The 26,847-nt window shown below is 41.0% G+C and overlaps 2 protein-coding genes across 5 annotated transcripts in view; one reads left to right on the top strand and one right to left on the bottom strand.

Annotated features, from left to right (window-relative positions):
• vill (villin-like) overlaps positions 1-7,490 on the top strand; it is a 24,905-nt gene extending 17,415 nt beyond the window's left edge. For 2 of the 3 annotated variants that reach the window (XM_079661001.1, XM_079661000.1), the window contains 7 exons: positions 1,163-1,342; positions 1,827-1,972; positions 2,533-2,677; positions 4,375-4,563; positions 5,119-5,187; positions 5,456-5,737; positions 7,046-7,490. In XM_079661001.1, coding sequence (XP_079517127.1) covers positions 1,163-1,342; positions 1,827-1,972; positions 2,533-2,677; positions 4,375-4,563; positions 5,119-5,187; positions 5,456-5,737; positions 7,046-7,159 — 1,125 coding nt within the window. In that variant the 3' untranslated portion in view covers positions 7,160-7,490. The remainder of the gene's footprint in view (positions 1-1,162; positions 1,343-1,826; positions 1,973-2,532; positions 2,678-4,374; positions 4,564-5,118; positions 5,188-5,455; positions 5,738-7,045) is intronic. The other variant, XM_079661002.1, reaches the window with a different exon arrangement.
• On the bottom strand, positions 7,486-26,455 carry plcd1a (phospholipase C, delta 1a). Of its 2 annotated transcripts, none has more exons than XM_079661004.1 (15): positions 26,260-26,455; positions 22,515-22,673; positions 17,748-17,976; positions 17,496-17,625; positions 17,187-17,415; positions 15,787-15,988; positions 15,547-15,691; positions 14,903-15,055; positions 13,984-14,136; positions 13,613-13,769; positions 12,307-12,423; positions 12,050-12,219; positions 11,294-11,435; positions 10,117-10,266; positions 7,486-8,268 (listed from the first exon to the last, which is right to left on the bottom strand). In XM_079661004.1, the coding sequence occupies exons 1-15, from the start codon at positions 26,288-26,290 to the stop codon at positions 8,177-8,179; spliced, it is 2,259 nt and encodes a 752-aa protein (XP_079517130.1). In that variant the 5' UTR covers positions 26,291-26,455; the 3' UTR covers positions 7,486-8,176. The 2 variants fall into 2 exon arrangements, with proteins under 2 accessions (XP_079517130.1, XP_079517129.1); XM_079661003.1 differs by lacking the exon at positions 26,260-26,455 and adding an exon at positions 24,910-25,303.
• Between the last annotated feature and the right edge of the window lie 392 nt (positions 26,456-26,847).

Raw genomic sequence — 26,847 nt, forward strand, 5'->3', positions numbered from 1 at the left:
TAAATTAGTTACTTAGAATATATGCTAATACAACGTATAAATAAACATTGACTTATGAATATAGGCTAAGATATCCAGCAGCAGTATATAAAGTAACTTAAAGGTGACCTATCATGCAAAATGAACTTGTGTACGTCTTTTCTACATGAACATGTGTCCCCGGTGTTCCAGGGAACTCACCAAGTGTCAGAAAACACAACCCTCTCTATTTTCCTCCATACCCAAATCTCTAAAAAAGGGGCTGCAACGGATCTGATACAGACTGATCCAGATTTGAACACTTCTGTGACGTCACAGAAGTGGCGCTACGGCTATTGGGCCAACTCCACCAATCAGGAGGAAACAGCCACGGACATTGCCGTTGGAAAGCGCTGGAGACGCTGTAGTACATATGCCAGGCCTGTAGATGGTGCTGTTCTCACAGAATCAGCCCATGATGCAAAGACAGTGTTCAATTGAGCGAAATGAGGAATGGCTAAAATGCATGAACTGTTTGGTATTTTGAAAAATAAAAAGTATAAAAATGCCTTATATAGGTATGGTCCTACACTATATTATTCAAATATAGCATGATAGGTCCACTTTAAGTTAGCTCCACCTTGATGAACACGTTAAAGCATCAATAATCCTAATCCAGTCATTTAATAGATATGATTCTGAAATGGGATTTTTCGTACTTTTGTACTTTTACTAAGATGCAGGACTTGTAACGGAGTGTTTTTAGTAATATTTCTACTTTAGTATATGAAGTGAGCAGTGCCAGGATTCTTTTATTTGTATTCATTCCTGATTGAATAGACAAAATCCTGGATCAGTGAAGGTTTTAGGGAACAGTAAATGAGGGACTTTGTACACATCGTTTTTTATACAGTCTTATATGGTTTGATACAAATATTAAATATTGGCTCCAAAAAAATACTAGAAACAGGCATTTATTGTAATAAATGTTGTGAAACCACATTATTACTTTTAAATCTACTGGAACAGCTTGCTTAATGCAATCATGTGATGTCTTACTTTACTTTCTTTGAACTTTTTGTGATTATTGATTCTTAATCTGAGTAAAATATTTGCGTGTCTGTCTGTCTGTCTGTCTGTCTGTCTGTCTGTCTGTCTGTCTGTCTGTCTGTCTGTCTGTGTGTGTGTGTGTGTGTGTGTGTAGGGTGGTACAGGCCGACCTGGCGTAGCTAACCCTGAGGGCGGGGCCAGGCTCTTCCAGGTCAGAGGGACCAACGAGATGAACACTAAGGCCACGGAGGTGCCTTCGAGGGCCTCGTCTCTCAACACCAACGACGTCTTCTTGCTGAAGACCGGCCACATATGCTTCCTGTGGTACGGAAAGGTACGTCACAGTCACAAGCTGGATAAACCACACGGGAAAATACTGAATGTCCTCTTCCAGTATCAGAGTCCACATGATATCAAAGGTATCAGCTGTAGCTGTGAACATGACAGGATGTGTGATTACCTAGAAGAGCATCAGGACTGTTTGAGGCATATGATAGCTATGTGATTAACATGATGATTCAGCCTCTATGGAGAGAGACATATGACAAGCATGATCATTTCTGACATGGAGCTAATCTGAAGTAAACATTGAATACTGCTTTCTATTCCTCCATCTTGTGACTGAGTAACTCCCTCTCTTGGATATCAGCATGTGAAGGACACTGTTCAGGAACTAGTTGATGCTCTGTATGTGATGACTCCTTCCATTCTGGAGAGGATCACAGATACATGGATCCTGAGATTCAAGCTCAAGCCGGTGACGAGTGATATTGCTCTAACATAATGTGTGTGTGTTGTCGGCTTGTGTGTGTGTGCAGGGCTGCAGCGGGGATGAGAGGGTGATGGGGAGGGCCATGTCTGATGTGCTGTCCAAACAGGACAAGCAGGTGGTGATGGAGGGCCAGGAGCCAGCAGAATTCTGGGTAAATCTGGGAGGAAAGGCTCCCTATGCCAGCGACAAGAGGTGAGCACAGAAAGAAGGAACACGCCAATCCGTTAAATATGTTAGTTTCAACAATACATATTCCAGAGATGGTTTATTTTGCTATTAAATTGGACTCTAGTTGGGGTTTGTTTGCTTAAATATTCTGCAGCAGATAGATATTAATAACTCTGAGCCTTCAAACAAGCTTTTGTTGTTCTTTAATTATGTATTATATTATATAAAGCATAAAAAATAACAATAACAACAGCCTGTTAACAAGGACTCGTCCAAAAAAGCTCTAAATTTGGAACATTAATAATCTTACATTTAAATCTGCATGGATTATTTTTATATCAAGGTCAGTGGAATATGCCCAATGCCATGTGAAATGTAGTCTACACACACACACACACACACACACACACACACACACACACACACACACACACACACACACACACACACACACACACACACACACACACACACACACACACACACACACACACACACACACACACACACACACACACACACACACACACACACACACACACACACACACACACACACAGATTACAGTGAGCTGTGTGTTTCAGGCTGCAGAAGGAGGAGCCCCCCCACAGTCCCCGGCTGTTTGAATGCTCCAATCAGATTGGAAAGTTCCGGATGACGGAGGTGGAGGACTTTGCCCAGAGCGACCTGGACGAGGAGGACGTGATGCTGCTGGACACCTGGGAGGAGGTGAGGAGGGAGACATCAAGTTTTATGAAGACCTAAAGAGTTTAATAAAAGGGTATATGTGGGAAATAAATCATTAGGTGATAAAAATAAAGTTATTTTGTACATTTTAAGAAGTTTTTACCTCATATACTGTATAATAATTGAGGGTGAAAGTTAAAGTTTAAGGTCATCAAATGCTATTTAGTACATTTTATGGGATTATTTCTCCTTGAAAACTCATATTATTTCGATAATACATATCAATTATATAAATGCACACTTTTGAGGAAAGGTAAGCACCAAAACAAATGACAACACAAAAAAAAAGATGTGGTTTTATTTATTTATTTTTTAATTTAAAGCAACTTCAGCTGTGTGGATATAAACGCTAACCCATTTATTTATCTATTAATTAGCCACAAATGTGTATCTTCTTAATTGATCAATAAAGCAGCCTTTTTTTAAATATACAGATATTACTATACTATGAGGTCTGTGGTATTTTGCACAACCTTTGTCAGATTGTGTATCCCTAGGTTATTGTATGTCGAAAATAGAGTTGACAAAAAGCCAGTGCACTGCTCCAGACGCACGCAGGGCACGCAAGGTAGCGTCACGCATGCGCACATGTAATAGCAACAACGTCTGCAGCAAAAGGTAAAAGTAAGGCGTAAAACCTGTAATGTCTTTAATACGCTGCATGTAAAAAGGACTTGGAAATTACCCGTCAAGCTAACTGAGTTGCTAGCTTGACTCTTCGGGCTACTCACGTGATCTCTGCTGAATGGACATTCGGAAATGCGCAAGTTGAAAATCAACGCGACGCGAGCGGACGTTTTTGACGCAATTTCTGTAGTTTTTGATCGGCGCAAAGGTGATCTTTTATAGACCCTATTAAGTTTGGAGTTTTTGAATTGACCCTTTGTGTTTTGTTAGTGATACACAGACACATTAAACCCGGTTGTGTGACGCAGTCCTACCTGCTGCTGTCGGTTCAGAGCCTCGGCTCCTGGTCCCCGGTCTGACTCCTTATCCACCGGACCGACTCTGGCACTTGCTCTCGCCAGGAGACACTAATTAAAAGCAAGACATTTCAATTTGAATAATCAGCTGCAGAGAAATTAAGTTTAGAGACTTTAAAGACAGATTTCAGACAGACTGTAAATGTGTTTTTATTTTCTACTCTAAACTGTGCAATGCCTTGTTTACATGCAGCTGTGACGAAAACATGTCCCAAATTGGGATCAATACATTCAGTCTTATCTATAAATAATAATACGTCTCTCTGTCAGATACTGTACGCCATTTAATCCCTAGACTCCTAATAACTGGTAGGCTACCTTGGTAACCCTAACAAATAATAAAAACAAGTTGAAATATTCCTACTACGCTAGGAGATTTTATTCAATTTTAAACAAAATAAACAACATTAAATGCTTCAGGACTCCATTTTTCAGAAAAAAAGAAATAACTTAGAATAATATTCAGCAAACAATGCATGATGCTTTATAAGCTTCATATATAGCCACAAACTTCACCTGTTAAACACAGTAATACCAGTTTAGTACCAATGTTATTTTATAATGTGTTTCTGCTGCACTATTAATGAATGCTCTTAATGTTTACCATTTGTGTAAAGCACTTGTGTTGAAGCTTGCCTTGCCATATTTACATCTTAAAAAAGTACAACATTTCCATCTTTCTCCACTTCCCCTCAGATTTTCCTGTGGGTCGGGACATCAGCGAACCAGTACGAGACGAAGGAGGCGTGGAACAGCGCGCAGGATTACCTGAGGACCCACCCTGCGGGCCGAGACCCCGACACACCCGTGCTCTTCGTCAAACAGGGATTCGAACCGCCAACCTTCACCGGCTGGTTCAACGCCTGGGACCCTCACAAGTGGAGCGTGAGTTTGTAAAGAGCCGGGGTGTCCAAACTCTTTTCTCTGAGGGCCACATACAGAAAAACATACGAAGGGCTGGGCCACTCACTAGAGGAAAGGTTTCAATGCCTAATAAGTTGAGTTATAAGTTAGCGAAATCAATCAAATGTAAGTAAATAATGCTGCAGCCTACATGACAGCTTTCCATAGGGTTTAATTAATTGGTTAGCAGCTCATTCCTTACAACAGAAGGCTCACATTGCTTATCATAAAAGGAAATAGGAAAGGTTGTTGTGTGTGTGTGTGTGTGTGTGTGTGTGTGTGTGTGTGTGTGTGTGTGTGTGTGTGTGTGTGTGTGTGTGTGTGTGTGTGTGTGTGTGTGTGTGTGTGTGTGTGTGTGTGTGTGTGTGTGTGTGTGTGTGTGTGTGTGTGTGTGTGTGTGTGTGTGTGTGTGTGTGTGTGTGTGTGTGTGTGTGTCACAGCTGATGAATCATTTCAGAAATAAGAAAGCACATGTGGTGATCTCATGGATTGTTGAACTGCATGCTCACCCATATTCTCAATCGATCTTCTCAACAGGGAGGCAACTCCTATGAGGAGATGAAAAAAAAGCTGAGTGATCCAGCATCTCTGTCACAGATCACTGTTGTAAGTGATTGATAAACACTAATCCCTTTTAATTATTAACCAGGCACCCCAATGGTACATATGATACCAATCTGTGAATGCTTACAATGTTGATATTTCCTCCCAGATGTCATGTAAAAAAATTTGTATCCGGCATTACACTAATCTCAATCCTTTTTTAATTATGAACTAATATCCCAATTGTAAATATGACTAATGTGTTGAAAAATACTCATTCATCCCAGATGTAAAAACAACCAGAATGATGATTTCCCTCACCTATCTGCAGGATCTGAACAACACTAATCTCAATAAGAGTGCTGGTGGGGGGGGATACGGGGCTCCTGGAGGCCCCGCCAGCTCCCCTCCGGCCTACAGGATCCACGGAGGGGATCTGTCCCCCAGACCCTCCACCCCCAGCAGCCCGTCCACCCAGAGAGACTCAGCCTCCGTGACCTTCTCCCCCTCCTCCCCCTCTACTGGAGGCTCTGCCATGTTTCTGGCCCCCGAGCTCCTCGTCAACAAGACCCCCGACGAGCTGCCGGCTGCCGTGGACCCCGAGCTGAGAGAGGTGGGTGCAGAGTGAGGGTGTAGCAGACAAAACGCTAACTTAGCCTGAGTTTAATATCTATGTTATTATCATTACCTAGAACGCACATGTTTGCATTTACTCTCTTCCTCCAATTGTCGGCCTGAGAGAGGTGGGTGCAGAGTCAGGGGTGTTTCTCAATGTCGAGGACGCTTCCTTGGTAGGACAAGTCCCTCCGAGTCAGATCCTTCAGAAGCGAGGCAAGAATCCTTCCTAGCCTCGAAATTTCCCGCAACGAAGGACGGCCAGCCTCGGTAGAATTCCAAGCATCCTGGACATTGGAACAGTCCTTCGGCGGGACTCGATGACCTAGCATCCTTGAAATAGTGGCTCTGGAGCATCCTTCCTCAACATTGAGAAACACCCTGAGTGTAGGAGACAAAACGCTAACTTAGCCTCACCACCTTCACCTCTTCAAACTGGCTTTTAATGTGTTTTGGTCAGTAAACAGGGGGAACAATTAAAAGTGATTACACTAATTGTGTGAATTACTAAGCTAGTTAAAAGAATGCCCTGATAGCTTTTTTTAACTACAGATCTATCAAGAGTCTTCTAAATTGAATATCTCCGAAAGGTAATCCAATATTTAGTAGTACACCTGCACCGAATGATAAGGTTATGGTATAAAAAGCACAAACACATGATCAGTAAAGCTGTTTATTCAGATTGAAAGCGGAACAGCTGTGCTTTACAAAATAATACCTGCATTTTCTTAGCCCTTCTTTGTGGTTTCCTATAAAGAAAATGTACATACAGACTCAAAATGACAATGCAATGTCTACAGAGACACAAAATAACTAAAACATATGCATAATGACTAAAGGAGGTAAGTATTTTGTATTTATTTCAACAAGGATATGCAGGAGGCTGTGGCTCAGTGGGATAGTGCGCTGAACTTTGAATCAGGGTGTAGCAAGTTCGAGTCCCACTGCAGTCAGCATGTCGTTGTGTCCCTGAGACACTTCACCTCAAATTGATTACATTATATGGATTAATTATAATATGATTAATTATGCCAGATTTCAGCTAATTGCTCATTTCCATCTGCTGTCAGGTTGACATGGAAAACAACCTTGAAGAAATACAAACTGACGACAAATAGACTCAAAATAACAACAAAGACACACACAATGATAGGAAAACATCAACCACAAAGAGACACATGTAACAAGTGGTTTGTAAGATAATGTGATTCCGTGAAAGGTGTATTTTAATTAAACCTGTGTCCTGCAGTACCTCAGTGTGTCCAGCAGAGGTCAGTCTTACTCTATTGTTCCCCTGTGTTTTCAGGACTACCTGTCTGATAAGGACTTTGAGAACCTGCTGGGAACAACTCGAGCAGATTTCAAGCGGCTACCGAAGTGGAGGCAGTGTGACATGAAGAAAAAAGCAGGACTTTTCTGAAAAAGAATACTCATATTTTTAGCAGATACATGTCTTTTTAAAACTAAATAAGGCCACTGTTCGCAGACAGGCCTTAATCATATCACTTTAATGTTGTTTTTTAATACTTTCTTCCACCATCATCCCATTAAAATCATTTAAAATGCTAGTTACCATGATTGTGATTTTACAAAATAACTTATGCTTTAAATTAATTTTTAATTGTGATGCTTTGTATTTATCTATATTTTTCAATGTTTTAAGCTGATCTTACCATGATTAAGTTCTCTCAGGATGTTATTGCCATTTGCTGAATCGCTTACATTATGAATAAAAACACAAAAACCTTTAATGAGAAATTCTTCTGGTTTTATTTGAGAGCTAGTGCAAAGGTATAATAACAGACAAGACAGGAATAATGTGAAATATAAAGAGGTTTATGACATGAAACACTTGGTGATTAGCTTCAATTTGTAGATTTATGTATGACCTTCTTAATATTCTCAATAAAAAAAAGTCTAAAGGAAGTTTAAAAAACGAAAACACAGACACACACGGCTCTAAATGAGCGTTTTAAAATCATACCGGTCCAGTTAGCATCATCATTACGGCACAAAAACAGACAACATAAATCAATGTGAAGTCACTAAAACTGTTAGGTGCTTGTTGTGCTTTTAATACATCGTGTCATGATTCGTATGATCCTGAAGCGTCAACACATTTATAAACATTACAACGCTATTCAGGAATATCCAAAAGCTGGATTTTACTCCTGTCATTTATTCTACTTCTCCCCAATATGAAATATACAGTTTAAAGACTTTCCTTAAATAATTTACCACACTGCTCGTTCATTCATTCACTCTCTTGTTGCTTCAATCAAACACACTTCTCTTTGAAAATTACAAAACAACAGGAAAGTGTTGGACAACGGTGAGTCGGCATCCCATTAAATATTTGATCGGAGTTAAATTACGTAGATTTAAAACTGGACGAGTTCCTTTTAGAGTTTCCAGAAAAACACATGGAGGTTTTTTTTTACTGAGCGTCCACGAGCATGAGGTGCACAAAGAGTCCGGCAGAGCAGATGACGTCTCCTCTCTTGGTGAGCAGGGGGACGTGGCGATATCCTGGGACAAAAAGAGGAAGTGGGTTGAACTCATTATTCCGACCGCTTAATAAGGAACACAGAAAGTGGAATCATGTGATTTAAATAATGCTGTCAGCAACTCTTGTTCATGGAAAATCAGAGCTTGTTTTTTTTAAAGGGGACATATCCTGCTGATGTTCAAGTGTATATCTGTATGTAGTGTCTCTACTTTAAAGAGTCCTCTCCTGCTGATGTTCAGGTGTATATCAGTATGTAGTGTCTCTACTTTAAAGAGTCCTCTCCTGCTGATGTTCAGGTGTATATCAGTATGTAGTGTCTCTACTTTAAAGAGTCCTCTCCTGCTGATGTTCAGGTGTATATCAGTATGTAGTGTCTCTACTTTAAAGAGTCCTCTCCTGCTGATGTTCAGGTGTATATCAGTATGTAGTGTCTCTACTTTAAAGAGTCCTCTCCTGCTGATGTTCAGGTGTATATCAGTATGTAGTGACTCTACTTTAAAGAGTCCTCTCCTGCTGATGTTCAGGTGTATATCAGTATGTAGTGTCTCTACTTTAAAGAGTCCTCTCCTGCTGATGTTCAAGTGTATATCAGTATGTAGTGTCTCTACTTTAAAGAGTCCTCTCCTGCTGATGTTCAGGTGTATATCAGTATGTAGTGTCTTCACTTTAAAGAGTCCTCTCCTGCTGATGTTCAGGTGTATATCAGTATGTAGTGTCTTCACTTTAAAGAGTCCTCTCCTGCTGATGTTCAGGTGTATATCAGTATGTAGTGTCTCTACTTTAAAGAGTCCTCTCCTGCTGATGTTCAAGTGTATATCAGTATGTAGTGTCTCTACTTTAAAGAGTCCTCTCCTGCTGATGTTCAGGTGTATATCAGTATGTAGTGTATCTACTTTAAAGAGTCCTCTCCTGCTGATGTTCAGGTGTATATCAGTATGTAGTGTCTCTACTTTAAAGAGTCCTCTCCTGCTGATGTTCAGGTGTATATCAGTATGTAGTGTCTCTACTTTAAAGAGTCCTCTCCTGCTGATGTTCAGGTGTATATCAGTATGTAGTGTCTCTACTTTAAAGAGTCCTCTCCTGCTGATGTTCAGGTGTATATCAGTATGTAGTGTCTCTACTTTAAAGAGTACTCTCCTGCTGATGTTCAGGTGTATATCAGTATGTAGTGTCTCTACTTTAAAGAGTCCTCTCCTGCTGATGTTCAAGTGTATATCAGTATGTAGTGTCTCTACTTTAAAGAGTCCTCTCCTGCTGATGTTCAGATGTATATCAGTATGTAGTGTCTCTACTTTAAAGAGTCCTCTCCTGCTGATGTTCAGGTGTATATCAGTATGTAGTGTCTCTACTTTAAAGAGTCCTCTCCTGCTGATGTTCAGGTGTGTATCAGTATGTAGTGTCTCTACTTTAAAGAGTCCTCTCCTGGTGATGTTCAGGTGTATACCAGTATGTAGTGTCTCTACTTTAAAGAGTGCTCTCCTCATTTCACCCTCTGTCTGAAACCAAAGCCCAGTCTGCTCTGATTGGTTAACCGCTTAGAGATGTCCCGCTCCTTAGCCTATCATGTAAAATGTGTTGGAGCGCTAGCCAATAGCAGCGCAAGTGTTCTACAGTGATGTCACTATGTTCTGGTACCTTGTGAATGTAGCCTTTGCAGACCAGTAACATGCACACAAACCTTTATAACACACTACAGGAAAGGGAAACCCCCCAAAAAGCATCATAGGGTCTCTTTAACACTGCACATTTCTTTGTTCCTTAGTCTGTTGTAAGCTTAGTTTAATATCTTGACGGTTTAGATTCTAAATGATGGGCTTTAAGAGGTGTTTCCTGTCGCTGATATGTAGTTGAGTGCTGGAATCTCTTACCGTTCTGTACGCTGCTGAGCGGTAGACAGTACTGCCCGATGAGGTCATTATGGGATGTTGAGTCATAGTCCTCCACCACAAACCGCAGGAGGGCCAGCTCTGCCACGTGGATGTTGAACTGAAACTTCTCATTCCACATCGGGTTGAACCCTGCAGGCATGGAGTATTGTTAAGATGCTGCAACACGCTTATATATATATATATATATATATATATATATATAGCAATAGCTCACGACAGGCCGTGGTATATGATCACAGCTAAGGGGCGTGGTTACTTACTCCATAGTAAGACCCCCCCGGTCGAAGTTAACCTTAAATATTTCCATCTTATGCTTTGTAAGTTTGCTTCGTAACGGAAGAAATGTAAATATATTTGGAAGAAATGTAAATATATTTATAAAACTGACAAGTCAAATCAAGCAATCTCATTGGTCGATAGCGTTTTTGCGGACGTCTTTGATTACAGATTTGAAAACATCGTTGTTTGCTTTAAAAGTAGTACAATTCATTATGTTAAACCTTCAAAAGTATCTAGATATCCCTGCCCTAATGCCAAAGGAACTGCACACTGAATATGTTTTGCCCTTTGATGTCTCTGTCTGGACCGCTGCGTAAAAAGGAGTCCTTCTGCTCCGTTACTTCTCCGCTGCTTTCTTGTTCCAGTATGAACCCAACGGTATACTGTGTTTCTCAGACGCGGAGGGATACTGACTTGTTGTGAAAAGTAACTTACAATTCTACCCGTGGTATACGCTCAGTATATCACGGCTAAGAACCAATCAGATTGCTTGATTTGACTTGTCCGTTTTATAAATATATATAAGTGATGTGTCCACCGATATCTGTTGTTTTTTATGTCTCTTCGTTTTTATCTGTGTCTATGCTGCTCTGCAGACCACGTACGTACAGTATAAGAAGTATTGGTCTGTGTTTCTAAATTAGGGTTTTCTATTTTGTAGTTTTAAAATGTCTGTACATCATGTATGAGGGTTTCCAGTCTGTGGCTATAAGTATGGTTTTATTGTCTCGTGCTTTTTAGTTTTGTCTAAATGTATTTATGCTGCTTCTTTTTATATGTATTGATGTACAGCACTTTGGTCAACTCTGTTGTTTTGAAATGTGCTATATAAATAAAGTTGGATATATGATTATTTCCTGATGTGTGATTTTCCCACCGTTGTTATCGATGTAGTGCGTCTCCTTGCTGGCGTTGTCTGCCGGGACGCCGTAGACCTCCACTCGGACCAGAGGGTCGACGATGGATTTGTGTTTGTCCTTGTCCTTGTTGACTTTAGGAAGCTGCTGAGCTGAGATCACCTTTAGTATTTGGAAAGAAACCAATGCATTACAAAAGGAAATCACTTCCAGGTACCAGATATCTTTCTTTGAGGCTTAATATCTCGTACTGTTGGGAAAATACTGAATAATAATAAATTATATTTCTATAGCGCTTTTCTTGAACCCAAAGACTCTTTACATTTGGGAGGGAGGGTAGACAAACGAAACAAAAACAAAAAGAAACAAATGTCCTCTTCCAACATGAGAGTGACATGATAACAGAGGTATCCCAACTGTAGCTGTGAACATGACAGGATGTGTGATTACCTAGAAGAGCATCAGGACTGTTTGAGGCATATGATAGCTATGTGATTAACATGATGATTCAGCCTCTATGGAGAGAGACATATGACAAGCATGCTCATTTCTGACGTGGAGCTAATCTGAAGTAAACATTGAATACTGCTTTCTATTCCTCCATCTTGGGACTGTGTAACTCCCTCTCTTGGATATCAGCATGTGAAGGACACTGTTCAGGAACTAGTTGATGCTCTGTATGTGATGACTCCTTCCATTCTGGAGAGGATCACAGATACATGGATCCTGAGATTCAAGCTCAAGCCGGGGACGAGGGAGCTTTTTCTAACACTTACCATCACATGGAAGGTCTTCTTCTTCAGCCAGGGCCCTGTGTTGGGATTAAACTGAGAGGAAAGGCTTCTCTGAAATTCTGGTTTCAGGACGTATCCGCTCAAACCGTTCTGTAGAAACCGACCCTGGTTTATGTGCATCTCCTTAGAGGGAGTCTGGAAGTTCAGCGCCACTGGAAACCAAACCAGAAAGACTCTTAATAACAATAACACTGAGTATACTAATAGCTAGATTTCTGGATATATTAATGTTAGCGTACCTATCTGGCAGCCGACGTTCCACATAGCAACAGGGTTGTAGTTTGAGGAGTCGGTTCTGGATCCGGCTGGGTAGATCCTGCTCAGTTTGTCCATGTTGTGATGGATATAGGCAGTCCCTACGAGAAGACATCAAAACACAATAAAGTTTGATTTGATTTGATACTTTCCTTGTGATAAATCATAACCCACTCGCAGTGTTGTTAGCAGAGATGGCAAAGTACACACATCCTTTACTCAAGTAGAAGTACAGATACTCGTGTTTAGAAATACTCTGGTGAAAGTAGAAGTACTGAATAAACTTCTTTATTCAAGTCAAAGTAACGAACTTTGAAATGTACTTCAGTAAAAAGTACCCATAACTAGCAGCTGTTTTAAAGAGTACCTGACCTCCCTTTATATTAATAGAACAATAATGTCATTGTTATCTAATGAATGTTTCCATGCTGAACAACGGTAACATGACAACGTTTCCATTGGTCCCTCTTCTTTAGAGAAGACCAGGAAATGATGGATACACGGATCGTGTTCAAATCAATAGGCACGCAATGACTCTAAATAATAATGATCACGCCACCAAACACACATTCAGACTAAAGGAACCAGCCTGTTTGGAAAATGAGAGAAGTAGAAAGTACAGGTATTTGAGTTCAACATGTAAGAAGTAGAAAGTACAGGTATTTGAGTTCAACATGTGAGAAGTAGAAAGTACAGGTATTTGTGTTCAACATGTAAGAAGTAGAAAGTACAGGTATTTGAGTTCAACATGTAAGAAGTAGAAAGTACAGGTATTTGGGTTCAACATGTAAGAAGTAGAAAGTACAGGTATTTGGGTTCAAAATGTAAGAAGTAGAAAGTACAGGTATTTGTGTTCAACATGTAAGAAGTAGAAAGTACAGGTATTTGAGTTCAACATGTAAGAAGTAGAAAGTACAGGTATTTGAGTTCAACATGTAAGAAGTAGAAAGTACAGGTATTTGAGTTCAACATGTAAGAAGTAGAAAGTACAGGTATTTGGGTTCAAAATGTAAGAAGTAGAAAGTACAGGTATTTGTGTTCAACAAGTAAAAAGTAGAAAGTACAGGTATTTGAGTTCAACATGTAAGAAGTAGAAAGTAAAGGTATTTGGGTTCAAAATGTAGGAAGTAGAAAGTACAGGTATTTGTGTTCAAAATGCAAGAAGTAAAAGTAAAAAGTCGTCAGAAAAGTAAGTAGTGGAGTAAAGTACTGATACCAAATACTTAAGTATAGTTACAAAGTATTTGTGCTCCACTACTTCCCACCTCTGGTTGTTAGTGGGATGTTTACCTGAGCTCTCGGCCAGGTTGAAGGCTTTGCTCTCCTTGAAGGACGACATCTCGTAGAAGACCTGGCAGTCCTTGGCGTGTTCGAAGCCGCTGAAGTGGACGCTCTTACAGTAGACCACGATGTCTGACAGTGCTTTGGCTAGTTTGATTTTGGATTTCTATAAAGAGACAGAAAAGTGTCTCAGTTTAGTTGCAGAAAATAAATATATTTGAACATATATCTGATCTGTTTGTGTACTTATTTAAATAGGAACGCTCTGGTCGTGGCCCAAAATTACAAATTGTACACAAAGAATATACAAAGAATTCCATATAAGCTACATATATTCCTTTTTGAATGTACTTCAAGTTAGTAAAAAACATTTCTCTCACCTTTGATTTAGATTTAAGTCCATTCTCTTTACAGTCTGCAGCCTCGTCCTCCTCAGACACGGTCTCTTCTTCTATGGTGCTGTTGTTGTTGTTGAGCGCAGCATCCAGTTTGTTTAATCGCTTTCCCTTAATGAGGAACTTGCCCTTCAGCCCCTGCACAGAAATGGGGTTTCAGTTACAATACTGGGAAGCTGTGTCTTATTTTCCAGGGAAACATGTGTTATTGATTGCTTCTGATTCAGCACCCTAGGCAGTAAATGACAGAGTAACAAAATGTTTTGAAATCCTTAATTATATCATATTTTGAGGTCACGTTGCAATCATCCCATGGGTGCAAGAAATACACATGGCTTGGGAATGTAAATTCATATTTTCACGCCTCTCTTTCTTTCTTTTCTAGTACTCAATACTTTTTCAGTACGTCTGGGAGTCATGCTTATTATCAGAGCTTATGTATGAAGCGGAAAGTTTATAAGGCGATTAGCATCGAACAATAAACCTTGTTAGTAGCAGAAAACGACCAAAATGATTATAATGCTTGCCCCTGGTCACATACAAACACACTCCACTGTGCCACCGGCTTCTCTTCTCAAACAAAGTGTTCTCTCACACAATGCAAAGTCTCAAATCTTGTGACAATCTGTTGGTTAATAAACAGCTAATCTCTGAGCTCAGGCGAGATAATCAAGTGGAAAACTCTAGATTGTGTGTATCAGCACTTGTCGGAGGAGCAGAGGCTTTGATTTGCTTTCATGTGGCGCTCACATCATTCCCAGACAAATCTAATGGTCACGTTAGAGTAATCAGGACAGTGAGGTGGATCATTAACTTAAGAGAAAGGATTTGTAGGTGCCGCCTTCCTTCAGTGTTTGTTTAGTGGCTGTGAATGTTCAAATAGAGATCAGAGTAGCTAACACACCTCAGGTGAGGGGAAGTCGGAGGGCGTGGTGTTTCCCATAGGCTTCGTGAGCAGAGCCTCTCCCAGGATGGAGATCAGGTGATGGGCCATGAGCTTCTGCTGGTCCACGCTGCAGTGGTTCTCCAGGGACAGGATCACCGGGTAGTCAGAGGTCTGGAGGAACGAAGGAAACAGTCATTCAGTCATGCATCCAACTTTAAAGAGGCCCTATAATGCTTTGTGGAGTCTTCCCTTTCCTGTGTTGTGATTTGTGTGCATGTAATTGGTCTGCAAAGGCTAAAATCCAAAGTTACATTACATGTCCAAAGCGACTAACATACTCAATATGTGGACAATCCCCACAGGAGCACTTTGGGGTCTCAGGGACACAACGACATGCTGACTGCAGTGGGGTTTGAACCTGTGACCCCCTGATCCCAACACATACGCACAACCCACTGTGCCACACGCCTCCGAGTTCCCTGCAGAGGGAGTTTCTCTGGCCTCGATTGGACTCCTTTGTTTACTTTCTGAATATTGTGACATCGCTATGTAACACACACGCTTCGATTGGCTAGCGCTCCAACACATTGTACTAATTACTAATGCAGTATGAACCTGAAAATGTCCCCTTTAAATTTCTGACAATTGAATGCAACACATACTTTGAAGGCGTAGTCGTTGATGGCTTTGATGACGTCTCTGAAGAGCACTTTGGATGTGAGTGTGTATCCGTGGTAAATGACCGGCTCTCCGTTAGCCCCGTCCCAACAGTCCAGCTCCACACAGCGGCAGCTCTTCATCAGCGCTCTGCAGGAGAAGAAAACCTTCATAAAAACCTGCATTTTCTGTACAAATAAACCAAGATGGAGTAAAGCTGTTTCCGTCCGTTATGTTAAAGTTACTTTATGTAGGCTTCTGTGCTGCTGGGCCCTTTGAGTTGGTCTTCCATCAGGTACGTGTTGTGTGACGATGAGATGTAGTAGTGGTTGAGGGGCTGACGCATGTCCTGATACACCTGTTTGTGTGCCGGGTTGAAGATGGAGCCCTCGTCCATGTGAAGGTACATCAGGAAGCCATCTTTGGACATGCGTTTGTTCTGCTTCGCTGGTGGACGAAAGTCAGAAAGAACCATGAATATGTGGACATTTATCGCTCATAATGTTTAAAACCCCTCAAACACATTTGAAGAAATATGGAAAAAGTGGAGAATTTACATTTCCCAAAGACGACTGTTTCTATACACCGATTGAATGTATATGTATAGATGTGTATGTATGGTCACATGTATGTAGTGCTGTGTACCTGGACTCACATTCAGGTTCAGGTCTGGACTCAAGTCCAGAGGTTCAGGTTCAGGTCCGGACTTATAAGTCCGGACTTGTGTCAAGTGGTGTGAGTAACTAAAGTTAACTTATTGTGAGCTAATTATCAATTGAAAATAAACTCATAATCAACTCAAATTCAAACTCGTCAGGTTTATTGTGCCCCCTTCCAACTTGTGTCTACACCATGTCTTTTCTAGAACTCTACATGTGTTACTAACTACACAACACAACTACATACATAGTGATGTACATACAAGACTCAATATGCAAGAGTACAAGTCTATGTGTTCTTGTTCAAGAACAACAGCATATTGACATTGTCTGGGTGAAGTGTTGCTCTTTCGGCAGACACTATATCACCATACATACAAAGGAGTTAGCTTAGCTACACTACCATATATGGCAACCAGCATCCCACGCTGTCAGTGTCCACTATGTCTAAGCCAGCTTCCCTTGACCTCACACAGATCTCGCGAGCAGTTGCGATATTTTGCGAGACTTTGTGAGTTCAGTAATGGCCGCCATATCAGAAGCCAAAACAATGTTTTTCGTCTTTTCTCAGCGCAAATTTCTCGATCTATGGAAGGTTTTAGATGGTTTAGAACAAAAAGGAGAATATACGTAAGTACCGGTTCCCGACGTTCCGGTTTTAACCGGGCTTGAACCGAAACTTTTTTACAAGTCCAGTACCGGTTCGGCGTACCGGTACGCAGCACTACATGTATGTGTGTATGTGTATTGAATGTATATATGTATGTATATATGTATGCATATGTACATGTGTAGACATTTGCTATTTCAAACAACCCCTGTGTACTTTTTCGTTTTTATTTTACTTTGACTAATTTTGTTTACTATTTCATTTGTCACTTTCGGGTCTCTAAAAATATATGATTTGAAAAACTGTACTTGTACTATAATGTGACCCCAAATAAATAAAGAATAAAAAATAAAAAAATACCCTGAAGTCTTCCTACCTGTTCCATCCACTTCGTATTTCTCTATCAGCTGGAGAGCTTCCTCCATGGTCACCTCCTCCCTCTGCTCGGTCAGCAGGAAGTTCAGCAGGTCCTTGCTGCTCATCTGACCCTCGGTTTGAGCGTAATTCCCGTAGATCACGTCGACCTCCTCTCGGTGCGTCAGCAGGTCGTAGAAGTGCTCGATCTCTTCGCCCTCCAAGGAGCCTGAGTTGGACTTGTCGCATTTCTGTAAGACACGATGAGACAATCAATCAACCAGACAATGGATATGGATAATACATTAATCTGCAGGATGCAATGGCTCACCTTGAAAATCTCCGCAGCGTACGTGTCGTCCACTTCCACGTTGACCTGCCTCAGGAAGTGCTTCAGCTCCTTGAGCGTCATCTTGTTGTCTGCGTTCTTGTCTGCTTTCCGCATGCAGTTGATAATCCAACTGTCATTAAGATGTAAGGATTATACTGGAACTGATTCAAAACAATCAAGAGCTCGACAGATACAAAAAACCTGGAGGAACATGTATGCAAATGTCCCGAAGAAAGACTTAGTCGAGGATACTGCTCACTCTTCTGCTGGCGGCTCAGGTTGCGCATGTTGTGGATGATCTTGTCCAGGCCGCTGACCCACTGCTTCGCCTCCGTCCCATTGGCCGCCATCAGGTCCAGGTTTTTCTTGCTGCCCTTGAAGATGATGGAGAAGCACATTTCCTCCACACTGGGGTCGGTGTGTTTGTTGAGACCTTCAGATTGACGGCCTTTTCGGACTGACTCAATTTCATCGATGGAGACTGGAGAGAGGAAGGCGTTAATGTAGCTTAATGCAAGAAAGAAACATCAACAAAACATGTTTGTGCATCAAGGCATTAAGTTGTTTTACTATGGATCACTTAATCCAGTGGTTCCCAACCTGGGGGGCGCCAAAGATCGCAGGGGGGGGCGCCAGGCCTCAGATGATTTGAGGCCAAATATCATATTTAGACTTTTATTTTTTATTTTTTATTTTTTTTTACTTATAATTGTAAAGCAATACATGATTGTCACTAAAAGCCTTGTCTCTACATTACAATATAAAAAATAATTGATTAATTAATTTGAATAACGATTCAAGTTAGTAGCTATTAAAGGCATAAAAAGACAGAAATGCATAATTCTTTCTTTAATAGAAATGTTTCTTCTGCCCGTAAAGTGTCCAAACCGTTTATTTTTGGATAAGCACATTTTTTAAAACAGTCATTGTCCATGCCGGTTTCAGTTGGATTATTTGTCACAGTTGCTCCGATCAGATCGGTCTGAAAAAAGTCTGGCTTACTTTGAGCATGTGTTTGAAACAGTTGAATCCCGTTGTGAATTGTTTCCACTTGCGCCGTCCTTTAATTTCTTCATACAGCGGGAATCCAAATTAATCCTGAGTCCAATAACCATCAAAGTCACTCCAATAGAGCTCCTTAGTTACACTCTCATCCTCCTTTAACAACATACTTCACATTCATCCAGTTTGTGACAGGAGTTGTAGCATTTTTGAGACTTTGAAACTTTAATTACCGCTGTTGCGCCATCCCCCCCCCCCTTGTGTGTGTGTGTGTGTGTGTGTGTGTGTGTGTGTGTGTGTGTGTGTGTGTGTGTGTGTGTGGGGGGGGGTGGGCACTGATGATGATGAGTGTTAATAGCTTCAATAGAAACACAGTAGCCCCTCCCCTTTAGACACATCAGTATCTAGCAGCACAACAAGCTGTTTGTACGTCTTATCTGCAGGAAGGCGTCTGTTCCTTTGTGATAGCTCGCCTCTGTGGCCTTCACTCACAAGACATATCAGTTGCATGTTTAAACATCCAGCAGACACAGAGCAAGGTTAGCATCTATTTCCGATTGTTTTTTAGCCTTCCTTCTAGCTCTGTTTAAGTCTCCAACAGATCGTGAAGGAAATATCTGGGGTGTTTAGCTTCCCTGCATTCACCATGTTAGCAATGACTGTGTCTGTTGATGTCTGGTCCTCAAGGAGATAAATGCAAAATGCTCCAAAACTAAATACAGAAAGCAAAAACAACCTCCAGAGATATGAACTTGTACAACATGTTTCAAAACATCAGTATCTTAATCTTGTTTAGCCCAAACTGAACACACATTTAGGAGTCCTCTGAGACAAGACGGTCTCTCAGGCATTTTGTTGTTGGTTAAACATTTTGATTCTTTGGCAACGCAAACACATTCCTTGGAGATGACATTACTTAACAGCAGTTCGTCTCACACACTGGCAACACATAAAATACTACATTTCTATGACAAAAACATATACAAACACACGTACTGATGCTTTCTGCACACACACAGCCAGCTTAATGTACGGATGTGTGATGTAATCACAACCGCCCCGGCAACCAAACACTAAAGACCAGGCTTAGCTAAGAGGCCATATGTTGCAGCAGGGTTACAATCACAGTGTTTCCAGCCCGGGTATCCCGAGGCCGGAGAGGCTATGAAAGAGCAGCCATTGTTCCTGAGAGAGAATCAGAGACTATTTAGGGCCGGGATGAATCTAAAGGTCGGACTACTTGGAGAGAAAAGAGTGGGCGGGTTGGTGAAACACACCCAGGCCTCGCTGGTAAACTCAGCTGATGAAAATACCTTGGAGGAATTCACCAGAAGCTGAGGGTTTGTTTGATCAGCTTGCACATTATCCCCAGCAGTGGGTTGGTGAATTTGGATCATTTTCAAAGAATCCCATCCCTCTATAAAGCCCAAATCTTGTCATCCGTGTCACGCCGACATTGCTTGAATACCAGATGATATTTCACACAAGGAGATCATTGAGATCAAATTGGGAACTTAGCATTTAGCAGTGAAGAGGTGGTTTTTCAGTGAGGTGGAGCGTGACCAGGCGTGGGGAATAATGGATTACATGTAACGGGACTACGTAATCAGGATAGGTAACTTGATCCCTTACAGTTACGTAAATAATACCTAATCTGATTACTTTCAAATCTGAAAAACATGGGGATAAATAGCAGGATTACAATGTTACATTTTGAAAACAATACATTATAGGTAGATGTACTGACTGAATTTTAGTTTTCATTCTTCTTTATTTAAAATATCTCTTTTACAATGCAGTTGGTGGAGACCTGATTTATTATACATCTATGGCCAAGGAATGTCATCTAAAGCAGTTTTCATTCTCTGTTCCAGTCTAAAAGATGACTTGACTTTAAGTGGCAAATTGTGGTCAGAGAATCCCTTCAGCTAATGAGTTAACAAGGTCTTTGGATTTATGCGACATGTTGACCTACGTCACAAAGAATTCCTTCACACCTGACAGCATAATTATTATACCTAACGAACGGAATTCAAGACAATAACTTTCCACGTATGTTAGACTTGTTTGACGGCTTTAATATTGCCTGCAAATATTATCAATCACCTTTATCTCTGTGTCAAATAGCTCACTGACACCTATACGAGGGAAGTGTCTCAGGAGATGTATGTGTGTGTTATATTTACAGTGTAGTGACATCTACCTCATGTGACCCTGACAGTGAGTACCTGCATGTGTGTGTGTGCTAGGGTTAGTGTGTGAATGCTATCAAGGCAAATGACAGGGAGAGTGTGGGAAAAGTGAACAGAAGCATATAGGGACTAATGATAAGTGATTTAGTTAGTGAGTAACAGATGAGTTACAGGCAGTGCATTGAAATGTGTTCGTAGCATTGAAACAGATTGTGGTTTTGTAAAGCAGCAGATAGAAACATGTCACAGTAGAGGGACTAAATACAAATATGAACCTAAAAAAAAGAAGCTTTTAAAGACTACGTGCTTCCCAACTCCTTATGCCAAAGCACTTTACCTGATTGCTCATTATTATGTCTTGCTAAAGCCCACAGGACAGCAATAAAACGTGCTGTCTCATTTCCGTAAACAAACACATGGGAACTTGAAGCCAATTAGTTTCCAAAAAGCTGACCGTTCACATGACTGCATCGCTCCATATGGCCTCTGTGTGTGTGTGTGTGTGTGTGTGTGTGTGTGTGTGTGTGTGTGTGTGTGTGTGTGTGTGTGTGTGTGTGTGTGTGTGTGTGTGTGTGTGTGTGTGTGTGTGTGTGTGTGTGTGTGTGTGTGTGTGTGTGTGTGTGTGTGTGTGTGTGTGTGTGTGTGTGTGTCTGTGTGTGTGTGTGTGTGTGTGTGTGTGTCTGTGTGTGTGTGTGTGTGTCTCTATGGGCACATATAGCACACTGCTTTGTGTTTTAGTGTTTGTTTAAGACTGAGGCTCGGTCAGAGGTTATCACGTCTGGTAGCAGCAGCCGGGAGATCAGTACACACACATTCACACTAACTGTGGGTTACTGAACCAGATTTCAGAGGTAAATAATCAGTTTTACACACACACACACACACACACACACACACACGCACGCACGCACGCACGCACGCACACACACACACACACACACACACACACACACACACACACACACACAGACACACACACACAAACACACACACACACACACACACACACACACACACACACACACACACACACACGCACACATACCATGTATACATCACTTCAGGGGACATTACATTGACTTACATGCATTTCCTGCAGACTTACCCTAACCAAGTCTTCACCCTAAAATTAATGATTCCCCTCATGGGGACCTCCAATTTGTCCCCATAAGGGAAGCTTGACTGTGTAAACAGATTTAGGTCCCCACAAGTATGGTAATGCTAGGCCACACACACACACACACACACACACACACACACACACACACACACACACACACACACACACACACATACACACACACACACAAACACACACACACACACACACACACACACACACACACACACACACACACACACACACACACACATGGAAATACACCAGTTTTTTCCAGTCTGTTTTTGGCCACACTGCGGTATCTGTGTGAGTTGTTTCCATTTTCTAAGAAATGTTTTATGAGTAGCAGTGGGAGTTAAGGGGTGTGTTTGCAAGGAGCTATTGTTGAGATGTGAAAGGAGAACTATATGTTGATGGAATAATAGCAAGCAGATGTAAAGCCCAAACATATAGTAGGATGATCTAAATAACAATACACTACAGCAACCACGATTTTAGGTCAACACATTATGCCATGCTTACAAATGATGGCTTTTGGTGACGCATCTTCGAAAGCAAATAAACAAAGTGCAGTGGCTTATATAATTCCTCTAGTCTGAAAGAACACATGTCATGGAAGAGAAAAGACAACATTCTTTGATTGAGCAGTGCATTAAAAAAACAAGGCTTGTGCCTCGTCGTGTTTCTCGTCTTTCTGACACTTACACGTCTGGTTTTTCCTGAACGTTTTGTGGGACTCGTACCACAGCGTCTTGCAGTCCTCCTGCAGTTTGAAGAAGCGGTTCCTCTTCCAGGAGCTCGAGCGGACCTTGATCAGTTCCCCGCCGACCAGCAGGAAATTTAGATCTGCATCTCCCTCCAATCCTGCAGGAGAGAATCAAATATATTATCACTGTACGTTATTTGTGGATTATGACATTGTTAAGGGGAAATTGTAAGTTCCAGTTAATGTCAACATAGCCTTACCGTTATCGGTCGAGCTACAAAAACGTGGATCTACATTTATCCTTCAACCGTTCATTTAAAAAAAATAGTGTTACCCTCACTGCCCCAATTTGCAAAACAAAGATGGCAGTCTTATCAAAGTTCCAAGGCCAAGAAAATGCTTAGATTGTCTTGGTTTTAACTTGCGTCACATTTAATCAAACAAAACTTAGCTCACAGGAAGAGGGTTTATTTGAAGACTTCCTCTTATAATTATCCAAGTCTCCAACATCATGACATCTATAATTATATACTTATACTCATGCTATCTTGACAAGCCAGAGTACATTTACTGTTATGTGTAAAATCAATGGTGGAACCCTTTAAAGAGGCCTTAGTATACTTCCTGTAGTGTAGGTTTGTGCGCATGTAAATGGTCTGCAAATGCTAAAATCCCTGTGTTCCCTCCAGAGGGAGTTTCTCTCCAACACACTCCCCCCACCCTGAAACGCCTCCATTAGAGTCCTTTGTTTACTTCAGGAACCTAGTCACATCACTTTGTAACATTTGCGCTTCAACACATTGTACGTGATCGCAGCAGATTAACGTATGTCTGAAAAAGCCTGTAATGGAAATCTGAGCGCAGTCAGCTGATCAAGAATTTCTCAGTGATTGTGTTTCCAACATTCCCTGAGTGTACTTCTTTTTTTTAGCTGTAGTGTCTCATCGCGTTTCACAACAGGTTGCCAGTGTTTTATCAATCTGGTGAAGTAATATGCTGAGTGTGGCTTTCCTGGAAGGGAGTGTAACATTTGTAGGAATCAACAATAACCTCACAGGACAATGTTTGTTTTCCATCAGTGCAGATGTGAGGTAATGGCGTTAGTCAGTGCCTGTGGGTGGGACTGGACTTTGCACATGGGTTCATGCATCACACCAGCTTAAAATGGACGTTACATATAATCAGGAGGGGTTGTATACAAAAATGTAAGCAGGGCATTTGAGGACACACGCTATAACTCAGCTGGAGTCAGGATGGTGGGCAGGGCCGTAACATTTCACACATTTTTTCCACCCAAATTGCACCACAGAGGCTGTTTATGAGGCTTTCTGCAGGCAGGAAGGAGCCTCAGCTGCTTAGTCAGACTTTCCATTGGAGGCCTCCAGTCTTTAGTGATAGCTTTTTATCATCTCCTTTTTCATGTTATCTACCTCCAGCTGCAGCAAACACGCGTCCCTGTCATTATCGTGTACATACTGTGCATTCAAGAAGAGTTAAAGAAAATCAGATGACATCTCTTCTCCCTTTCTCCTGCAGACTAATCAGCTTCAGATGCATACAGTGTGTGTGTGTGTGTGTGTGTGTGTGTGTGTGTGTGTGTGTGTGTGTGTGTGTGTGTGTGTGTGTGTGTGTGTGTGTGTGAGTGTGAGTGTGAGTGTGAGTGTGAGTGTGTGTGTGTGTGTGTGTGTGTGTGTGTGTGTGTGTGTGTGTGTGTGTGCGTGTGTATGCGTGTGTGTGTGAGGCAAGCTAGGACAAGATAATTAGGGTGTAATGCCTCCGAGGAGTTGAGAAAATGATTCTCACACAACCTTTTTTTTTTTCCCAATAACTGAGAGGTATGAAATCTAAAGAAACACATGCTCCAAATGTCCCAATTATTAATTCTACATTAAAAGTGTAAGCAAAACAAAACATATGGTGCAACAGGTTCTTACAATCTAAGAAGTCTGTGAATAAAAGCTTCAATTTAACACATGTATTGTCTTGTAATTGCTACACTATAGCATTATTTGCCGAGTAGCGCTTTAAAACACTTTGCATGTTATTACTCTTCTTCTTTCTTTTATATGACTCATCATGCACATATACTGCACAAGAGGAATCCCCCTCTTTGCATTCAGTTATGTTAAAGGTTAAAACGCCTTCTTTTGTTTGTCCCTGTTTTGAAAAGACACCTTTAAATGGTAGCTAAAATGCACCCATCCAGGCAATAAGCAAGCCTCTACGTATGTTCCTCCCTGGAACATATGATCAGTGATTTATGCTGACTAGATGAAGATCTCTTCCAGGTGGTCTAAATATTCAATATACGCGCTCCCGTCGTTTTGTGCCCAAACAAAGCTGTACAAACCTAAAACTCATACACTTTTTACACCTTTTTGGGGGGGGACTTACCTAGCCGTTTCCCATTCTCGTTCGCAATTCTTCTCGCCTTCTCCAGGAAAGCCTCATCTTCGGATTTGGTTTTTTTCAGCCGTTTGTGTAAACAAGGCATTTCGGACAGGATACACTTTTTCTTTTGTTTGTTTTACGATAAAAACACCTCAAAAAAAGTATCCAGGCGGTGTTTAATGTGTGCTCCGTGTGGAGGAGAAGCACCACGTAGGCTATAGTTCCCCCCATGGGGCGGGTCTAAACTCATCTACTACTCTGTTATATTCCCTGCAGCAGTCACTGTACAGATGGGGACTTCAAAGGCTTTGGGGAGGTGTATGCATGGTAACTTAGCAAAAAAAAAACATTATTCAATCTTATTTGGGTTAAAAAATGTCACTAGCAAGTCGATCCTACTTTCAGTATTGAGGAGTAACTTCATGAAGGAATTCCCATTGCTTTATGACGATTATATAGGCTGCATTATGAATTTATGGTATTTGCATATTCCTACTTCACATTATTTTTCTTCTGTGCATGGACTTGACTGCATGCATAGGCTTAGTTTGCCAAACAAATGTTGTTATTATCTTGAATAATGCTGTTATATGATGAAATAGCGCCACCCCATGGTTCGTTTAGGCCTTCATCTACTGTGCTAGTTGAACCCTTGTCTTTAAAAAAAGCTGTGCAAGTCATTTCAAAGGCTGTGGTCGGGAATGACTGGATGTGTTGTGAGTGTAAATTGTGACGCTTTGCTGGAAGAAAAAACAACTCAAACCTGAAAATCTGGGGCACTAATATGCTGGTAATGACAACTACTGGAAGGCTTTATCATCACTAAACTGTATAAACAAATCTGGCATAGTTTTTTAATTTTCTTATCAAGATCATGATAAGCTTTACTGTACCCATGCAGTGAAACATCTGTCTTGGGCCGCCGCTTTTTCAGAAACAGAAATGCTTTAATAATCCAGGGGGAAATGTATTTGTTTGCCAGTTGTTCCATTATAGAATGAATTAAATAAAACATTAAACATTTAATAATGTAATACAACATACAATAAGCTATATAAATATAATAATTCATTTACAAATATCAGCTAAAAAGATCAAGTCAAGTGCCTGCCGCTCTGAGGGAGGAGTTAAACACCATTCCATATCAAACATACACAAAAAATAAAGCAAAAATAAAATCCTCAAATCGTTCATTTTCTCTCTGTAAAATAATTTCATGGAAAACAAAAATCCACACAAGTTTTCTAGTATACTGAATATTTCCAATACATGGAAATCACTGGGAACAATGTGCTTGGAGAGTAATTGAAATAATAGACCGTGTAGTAAATCTGTGCGTCACCAAACACTCACCATGTTTCGGAGCTCTGCCATTTGAATCCATTCTGATTCCTGTCAAAATAAAATCACCATACGCCGGTGTAAAGTCCTTTTCTCCTCCAAAATGGTGTCAGATATACTATAATAGTTATAGTAACATTGGTAGTTTGTCCTACGTAGTGAACAGATCAGCCGGTGTGTCCCTCTGAGCAGCCTCACACAGTGCGCAGTTAATACCAGCCCATTAGACTCTTGAGCCATCAGTCCACTCCCACTGCAACACCGGTCTGACAAGTCCTCCACTGTGTTTGCTTTCATTCAATCAGCGCCCAGACACCTTTGGATGGAATTTTACCAGCATGGACTAAAAATAAACACTTTCAAAAGGTCAAATGTGGTCCTTTATAAGACAATGTTGCATGAAGTATTCTATATACATGCATTAAGTCACTTCTGTGAATTTTTAAGCATTTTCACCCCTATATACGTGATGTTATGTATGCAGGGTGTTGCCCCGGTGTGGTACAGACCTGCCATTATATATGGAGGAATGCTCCTGCCTCTCCCCTGTACCTTTCTACATTGCAAAGTAACTCATCACATGACACCATGTCTGCAGTC

This window comes from Notothenia rossii, assembly GCF_949606895.1.
Source record: "Notothenia rossii genome assembly, chromosome: 12".
In the NCBI taxonomy this organism is placed as follows: domain Eukaryota; kingdom Metazoa; phylum Chordata; class Actinopteri; order Perciformes; family Nototheniidae; genus Notothenia; species Notothenia rossii.

Bases quoted from the DNA above. Each gene is read 5' to 3' on its own strand.
- plcd1a (XM_079661003.1), bottom strand. From the start codon at position 25,009: ATGCCTTGTTTACACAAACGGCTGAAAAAAACCAAATCCGAAGATGAG. The intron at 15,692-15,786 runs GTAACTTTAACA...CTTCTCCTGCAG, and splicing joins AGCACAGAAGCCTACATAAA to AGCGCTGATGAAGAGCTGCC. The intron at 15,056-15,546 runs GTATGTGTTGCA...TCGTTCCTCCAG, and splicing joins TCAACGACTACGCCTTCAAA to ACCTCTGACTACCCGGTGAT.